This window comes from Galeopterus variegatus, unplaced genomic scaffold (genome assembly GCF_000696425.1).
Source record: "Galeopterus variegatus unplaced genomic scaffold, G_variegatus-3.0.2 Scaffold7197, whole genome shotgun sequence".
Taxonomy (NCBI): Eukaryota; Metazoa; Chordata; class Mammalia; order Dermoptera; family Cynocephalidae; genus Galeopterus; species Galeopterus variegatus.
The window spans coordinates 28,531-36,119 of NW_007733308.1; the positions used below are offsets into that span (position 1 = coordinate 28,531).

The 7,589-nt window shown below is 55.0% G+C and overlaps 1 protein-coding gene across 1 annotated transcript in view; it reads right to left on the reverse strand.

Annotated features, from left to right (window-relative positions):
* Positions 1 to 903: 903 nt before the first annotated feature.
* The window catches only part of CST7 (cystatin F (leukocystatin)), a 13,374-nt gene continuing 6,688 nt past the window's right edge, over positions 904 to 7,589 (reverse strand). The window contains exons 2-4 of the mRNA XM_008591696.1: positions 3,185 to 3,357; positions 2,041 to 2,157; positions 904 to 1,398 (exon numbers count right to left, since the gene is read on the reverse strand). Coding sequence (XP_008589918.1) covers positions 1,321 to 1,398; positions 2,041 to 2,157; positions 3,185 to 3,357 — 368 coding nt within the window. The 3' untranslated portion in view covers positions 904 to 1,320. The remainder of the gene's footprint in view (positions 1,399 to 2,040; positions 2,158 to 3,184; positions 3,358 to 7,589) is intronic.

Here is a 7,589-nt window from a genome sequence, read left to right on the forward strand (position 1 = left end):
GGCCTCAGGAACCACTGAATTGTAAATGTCCTATAGCATTGCTGCCATCACTGTTCCTTAAGTGGCCAGAAGGAGGCTCATTGAGGCAGCAAAGATGAGTGAGGACTTGGAATTATGGTTTCTCTCATCACTGAAGAAAGCCAGAGGGTGATTCATTTTGGTTGTTTACACTGATCAAGTTCACAGCCATACATATTGGATGCAGATTTTGTTTCCTATTATCAAGTCTGCATTTCTTCAAGGTGACAGCATGCTTTGTACTCTGTACCCTGTCTTATAATCGTGGCTTTAAGAGGGCCTGGAGAGGAAGAAGTCCACACTAGGGGGCCTGAAGGTCATCTTTCCCCTGAGTGAGGCCTCAGAGGCCTCTGGCCATGGGCCAGCTCCAGGGCATCCCCTCTGTGGTCCAGCCTCGAGTTTCTCCCAACTCCAGCTCAAACCCTGACTTTCCTCAGCACACTGGTGTCTGCCAGCCCTCACGCCCCCAGCAGAGTATGCCTGTCCTCACTTCAGCTTCATTGGGCTCCCTCTGTGGATGGCTCTGTGGGGAGTGATTCCTCCCCACCCATATGCTCAGCACTCCCAAGCCCTTGGGCCTCAACGGCAGCAGAGAGAACTCAGGCGGCAGGCCCAAATCTGCAGAAGGCACAGCTGGACTTGGGATCCCTCCCAGATGCGCTGCTGCCTGCCTTGCCGGCTCATGACACTCATGACAGGGACAGGCTTGCCTGTTTCTGGCTGCTTAGGTCTTCATGTTTTAGCAGCTAATCGCTGGACAAACTTCCAAGGGACTTTATGGAAGTAATTTAAATTCATCAGACCAGTTGGCACTGGGGGCCCTCGCTACACTCACCCACCATCCTGACTCCCCTTCAGAAGGTAATGCAGCCATTGCTGTGAGGTGGTTAGTTCTTTATTTTTATTCACAACTTTACTCATTCACGAAGGGTCAAGATGATCAGTAGCACACTTGGTCCCTCTACCCAGTGCTGTAATGCTAATTCAGGCCAAGAGACGGGTCCCTGGCCTCTCATGGGGAGCCCGAGACCACTGAGGAACTGGGGCAGGAGGGAGCATCCTGGGACGGCCCCCTGACTCTAACTCCCACCGAGGACTCAGTCCCATATGTACAAACCCTGAATCTAGGCACACAGCATCAGTACAATCAGCCGATTTTAGAAGAAGGTGCAATGTATTTAATCTAGCGGTGGGGCAGCTGTCACCCTCCCGTCTCAGCAACCGTAGTGGCCCATTGGCACTTCCATCTGCTTGCTTGTGATGGCGAGATATCGCAGCCATCATCTTGCAGGAGAGGCGGCCTCAGTGACAGCGGAGGACAGGCACCTCGAACCTCTGGAGCCAGGGGATGACCCAGACTTCCGTGTAGCAGCTCAGAGTCTGGAATGAAGATGGGCACGCGTGAGGGTCCTGACTCGCAGAGGCCCTGCTCCCAGTTCTTATTCTGAAAATTTTCATAACTACAAAAAAGTTGGAAAAATGATTCAAGAATATATATTCACCTGTGTTTATGAATTCTTAAATTTTGCCACATTTGCTTTCTCTCTGCATGTATGCATGTATGAGGGTACTTCAAAAAGTTCATGCAAAAATCAAATTATAAGAATATGAATCCTCCCGTGAACTTTTTGAGGACCCTTCATGTATATAATTATATGTAATATATATGACATGTCATATGTATCATATATGGAATTTCTGAAATATTTGAAAGCTTTTCTTGCTCTAACCACCTCCCCAAACCCAGAGCGTTTATTCCTGAGAAGTGCCTCCCAGGGAGTGGGGGTGGGTGATTGGAGCAGTGGGACCACGCTGCCCTCAACCCCGCCTTCTTGGGGTGTCTCTGCTTCCCACTCTTGTAACTGTGGGTGGTATAGGAATACCGGGGTGCCCAGCTCCTCAGGAGTGAGAGCTGGGACCGTGTGGACAGAAGTGATGACGGGTGTTTTGCACAGCCCAGGCGGTGAGGGGGGGCTGTGGGAGAGGTGGTGGGTCTGAGGTGGTGAGACCCCTCTGCTTTACCCGCTTCAAGGTGTGGTTGGTTTGGAAGTCACAGTTGTCCAGACTAGGGTGCTTGGTTTTCCTGCAGGTTGTTCGGCCAATTTCCACCTCGAGCATGTACTTCAGGCCTTTCACTATCTGAAGAGGACAAAGGGACGGGGTCCTGTGTCACTGGCACAGGATGGCAGGGTGGCAGGCTCCTCCACTACAAGCGGGGCCTAGGACAGGTGGAGAAGGTGTCCAGCGTACCGGCCAAGGAGGGCGCAGGTGGGGGAGGACTGCCTCGGACTCTCAAGAGAGCCTCGGATCCAGACCCCTCCCCACAGACTCAAGGTGTTGGCTCATGGTCCTGGGGTTGGGACGCAGGCTTATGTCCCGTTGAGGACGTCTTCCTTCTGCCCAGAACTCTGCACTCGGAGCGCAGACTGGGTTGCCCTGGCCTCCAGGCCAGAGGGGAAGCCCTGCTCCCTCCTCCAAATGAACCTGCGTCAAGTGAACTGAGCACTTATCTCGCTGGCTCCTCCTTCCATTTCTGGAGCCCTGTGTTTTGAGTTTCAAAATTGTCTTTCTCCACTTGGATGCGGCAGTGACCAGGTTCACTCTCCTCAATTGTGTCTCAGAGGAGTCGGGGAACAATTCCTGTTTTTCAGTCTCAGTTCCACCAGATGCTGAGTAAAACTGAGAGATGAGCAAGGCCCTGCTGTGCCCTGCAGGTTCCCCTGGGGACGGAGGGAGTGGGGACAGGAGAGCAGCTTGGGCAAAGCTGCCCTGTGGAAGAACATGCACTGGGGGATGTCAGGGAATCCCTTGGAGGCTGTGGTGCAGGGACCTGGCAGACCAGGTGGGGGCAGTGCTGACTGGCGATGCAGTGGCCTGCTCCCTGGCCTGGTGCCTCCATCAGTCCTGCACCATCAGCCTCAGTGTGCCCACCTCTAGGAGCCCCTTTGCAGCCCTGTCCCACCTTGGTCCCGCTCCTAATGGGCTCTGGGCTACAGCCCTGGTGACTGCCCAGGAGGAGGTTTGAGTGAGAGAACAGCTTGGGGCTCTGAGCTGGGCTCTGGGTGACACTGGGTTTGGCCTGGGCATGTGTTCCAGATGGAGGGTGCTGGGCATCTCAGTTCCTAGAGTGTCCCTAGATGCTGGTGACAAGAACCCAGACCCTTACCTGCAGCAGGGCTCTGTTGATGTGGGACTCCTTGAACAAGAAGATGTCATCTGTGCAGTTGTTGAACCTCTCAACACTGTGTCTGGCTGCTTTGAGGACTCCTGGGTCATTGGTCTTTATTGTTTCGGGAAATCCTGGCTTCACGTCTGAGTTAAGGACCTGGGAACAGAAATCTGAAAGAGAAACAAAGAAACAGACAAGAAGAACATTGATGTTAGCAGGGCCCTCAGTCCAGGTGTCATACCTCAGGCCTTGGTGGTGCTAAGTTCTCTGTGCCCCGTATGGCCCCCGGGCCTGTCCACCCCTCACCTGCCCACCACCGCTCACCTGTCCACTTGTTACCTCTCCACCCATACCTCACCTGTCCTCCTTACCGGTCCGCCCCTCACCTGTCCACCCACCCCTCCCCCATCCACCCACCCCTCATCTGTCTACCCCTTCCCCGTCCATCCACCCCTCACCCGTCCACCCACCCCTCACCCATCCAACCACCCCTCACCTGTCCACTCCTCATCTGTCCACCCCTACCTGTCCACCCACCCCTACCTGTCCACCTACCCCTCCCCCATCCACCCATCCCTCATCTGTCTACCCCTCCCCCGTCCATCCACCCCTCACCCGTCCACCCACCCCTCACCCATCCAACCACCCCTCACCTGTCCACTCCTCATCTGTCCACCCCTACCTGTCCACCCACCCCTACCTGTCCACCTACCCCTCCCCCATCCACCCATCCCTCATCTGTCTACCCCTCCCCCGTCCATCCACCCCTCACCCGTCCACCCACCCCTCACCCATCCAACCACCCCTCACCTGTCCACTCCTCATCTGTCCACCCCTACCTGTCCACCCACCCCTACCTGTCCACCTACCCCTCCCCCATCCACCCATCCCTCATCTGTCTACCCCTCCCCCGTCCATCCACCCCTCACCCGTCCACCCACCCCTCACCCATCCAACCACCCCTCACCTGTCCACTCCTCATCTGTCCACCCCTACCTGTCCACCCACCCCTACCTGTCCACCTACCCCTCCCCCATCCACCCATCCCTCATCTGTCTACCCCTCCCCCGTCCATCCACCCCTCACCCGTCCACCCACCCCTCACCCATCCAACCACCCCTCACCTGTCCACTCCTCACCTGTCCACCCCTACCTGTCCACCCAGCCCTGACTTGTCCACCCCTCACTCGTCCACCCCTCACTCGTCCACTCTCCCTTCACCTGTTCACTCCTCACCTGTTGATCCCCACCTGTCCACACCTCACCCCACAGTGCATTTGTCATACATCCCCATGGGTGCACCATATCCAAAGTTGAGGAGCACGTGCTGTGGTACAATGATGGAGTCCCTGTCCCTCCATCCCTGCCCACACAGCCCCTTTCAGAACCCAGGGTTATTTGTAACATATGTATTAAAGAAAAACGGAGCATGTCCCCCAGGTGTCAGGATCTCTGGATAGGATGTGGCCTTAGGGTGTTAGGAGAAGTCAGCCGCAGCTTGGCCCGACCCCTGTCGGCTTGTCCCAGCCAGTGGATCCCATGGTGGTGCTGGACCCAGCCCTGCCTCCCCTCCTCTGCACCTGGTCAGTGTCGCCCAGCTCCCAGGCTCGGCGCGGCCCACCTGAGGGCTCCTGCAGAGCATATCTGGGTACACGACTCCTCTCTTGCGAGTGATGGTAAACTTTATTCCTCTCAGCTCTGACTGTGGAGACTGCCTGTGTTGGGGGTGGGGGGGTCGGCTGGATTTCTGTCACCTTTCCATGTTCTTCTTGACTAAGGAGGCCCATATTTGGATAAAAGATGTGGGAAACAGTGTAAATGCCGCCCCCCAAATCACGTCCCCCAGTGTCTGTGCCAGAGCCAGAAGAGCCCAGAACCATTGATGGTCCTGCTCAAGTCTGGCTGCTGGAACCTGAGCTATTCATCCTTTGTGCCATGCATTCATGGGTGCCCACCAAGCCCTGCCTGAGCCCCTGTCCTACAGGCTCTGGCACACAGAGCCTTATGTTCGCTGCTGCTGATATTCCATGACTAAGCAAGGAAAACATCTGAGCAGCAAGAGAAGCAAGGCAGGGGAGTGCAGGGCCCATCTGCAGGGACGCCAGATTGAACAGATCCACATGGAGAGGCCGGGGGTCGCAGGGGGCCTGGGGTCTCAGTGGGCCTGGGGTCCCAGGACTCGGGAGACCCAGGCAGCGGCAGGAAGAGGGGCAGGGGAGGAGCTGGGGGCAAGGCCGGCCAGGCGTGGCTGTATGGTCATTGGGTTGCAGACTTTGGATTTTGTTATAAAGAAAATATGCATATAAATAGTGCCCCACAGGTTCTAAACAGCAAAAAGTGAACGGTGCCCTGTGGATGACTTGAATTTGCCTTTCTATCTTTCAGTTTTCCTGCGACGGTCATGGGCTACTTGTTGTTGACGCCCCCCGGCCCTGTCGAGGCCGTGTGGGTGCTCTCCTCCCTGGTTTCCATTTCTTCACGACCCATGGAACCAGCTGGTGTCCCAGCTCCCCCAAGAGCCCACGTCCCATGCCCCCAGACACAACTGGGCCTTTCCGGTCTCAGGCAGGTTGTGTGTGTGCATGCAGAGGGTGGGTGTGCTGCAGGTCATCACCAGCAGCTCCTCTGGTCAGGCTCTGCCACCCTCAGGCGCCGGGTCTGCACTTCCTGCCACAGCGCCAGGCCCCCCTGCAGAGCGCACACGCCCGGGGCCTGCCCCGCAACTCTGAGGCGCTCCCAGAAGCCTGCTGCCAAGGGAAGCACAGTCCTCCAGGGCTCTGCAGCGATGGCCACAGCCACAACCACAGCCACATTCAGCTACTGAGCACCTGAAATGTGGCATGTGTTGCTGAGGAAGTGAACTTTGTATTTATTCTAATCGGGTTAATGCAAAGTAGCCACACTGGCCAGCCCCTGCCTTATGGGACACCTCAGCGTTCGTCATCTCTGGCACGCTGATATTGCCAGAAAATGTGGGGAAACGCTTAGTAAAGAGAAGCAGTTTACAAACCTAAAGCCCCCTCTTCCATGCTCTCCCTCCCCTGCAATTGATTTAGAATTTCCCCCTAAACCTTCTCCCTCCATGCACAAACACAATCTGGCTGAGACTGGAAAGACCCATGTGTATCTGGTGGCATGGGACATGGTCTTTCAGGGGAGCTGGGACACCAGCTGGTTCCATGGGTCGTGAAGAAATGGAAACCAGGGAGGAGAGCACCAGCACGGCCTCGACAGGGCTGGGGGCGTCAACAGCAAGTAGCCCGTGACCATCGCAGGAAAATTGACCCAGTGGGTGCACATGAGGCCCCGCCCAGTGTGGAGAACCAGGACAGGGAGGCCTCTGGCCACCGCACAGCCCACCCGAGGGGCTCCTTTCCTGCGGCAGCGTGAGGGGTGGGTGCTGTAGTGGAAGGAAGGTAGGGTGGACAGAGAAGGCATGGTGGGTCTGTGGGAGTTCTGTGATCTTGGGGATGTCCTGCCACCTCTGGTCATCAGCCTCATTTGTAAAAGGACCCCTCCTGGCAAAAGGGTCTCCCCCACTCAGTTCCCAGGCCAGAAGGCAAAGCTTAAAGGTGGGAAGGCTCCCGTGCTTTAGCAGCCCAGAGAACCAGGCCTATCCCCGGGCAAGAAGCACACTGCTCATGCCCCACCCCATAGGGGACAGTGGCCACGCGCTGGTTGGGGGCTCTCCACAACTGTGTCCTGCATAAGCACTCTCCTCCATAGTGGTCTAGCCTCATACAACCCCACAGAACCGCCGAAGCCCTTGCCTAAGGTCTCTGAGGATGGACAGGACAAAAGCCACTTTGTTCCTTGAGCACCAAGAGCCGGGTTTAGTCGTCTGGGGGAGGCCTGAAACCTGCATTTCCCCAGGCTCCGGGTGACTCTGACCCAGGTGGTGGTCTTGGGGGTCTCATGGGAGGGAGGGGCCTGATGCCCGAGGCTGCTCCCCAGGTACCTGTGCTTGCCGACGACAGGAAGTCCAGTGTGGTTTTAGTTACAACAAAAAATTGTTTTTGAAACCAACTTGGTGTCTAAACATCAGAGAAAGAAAGAAGACTGTTATGGAAGGGATAGTGTTTTCATTGTATTTGTGTCATCAGAGGTTAATGGATTTTTTTTTTCCCTCGTGGTGGATTAATATGGCTATCCATTTTTTTCTTTGTAAAAACTATACCTATGCTTTTTTCTGATTATAAACTTATTTTGGGTAGGAAATTTGAAAAATACAGAAGAATATAACAAAAATAAATGACTATTAACTTTTTTAAAAAATAAAATGTGCGTATTAAATTTATTTTTGCTTGATTTCACAGAATTAAAAAAATGAAATGAAAGCTCATGCTGAACTTCAGATAAATGTCCCTTCCAAACATGTGACATTAGTTCCTAAAAGATTGTG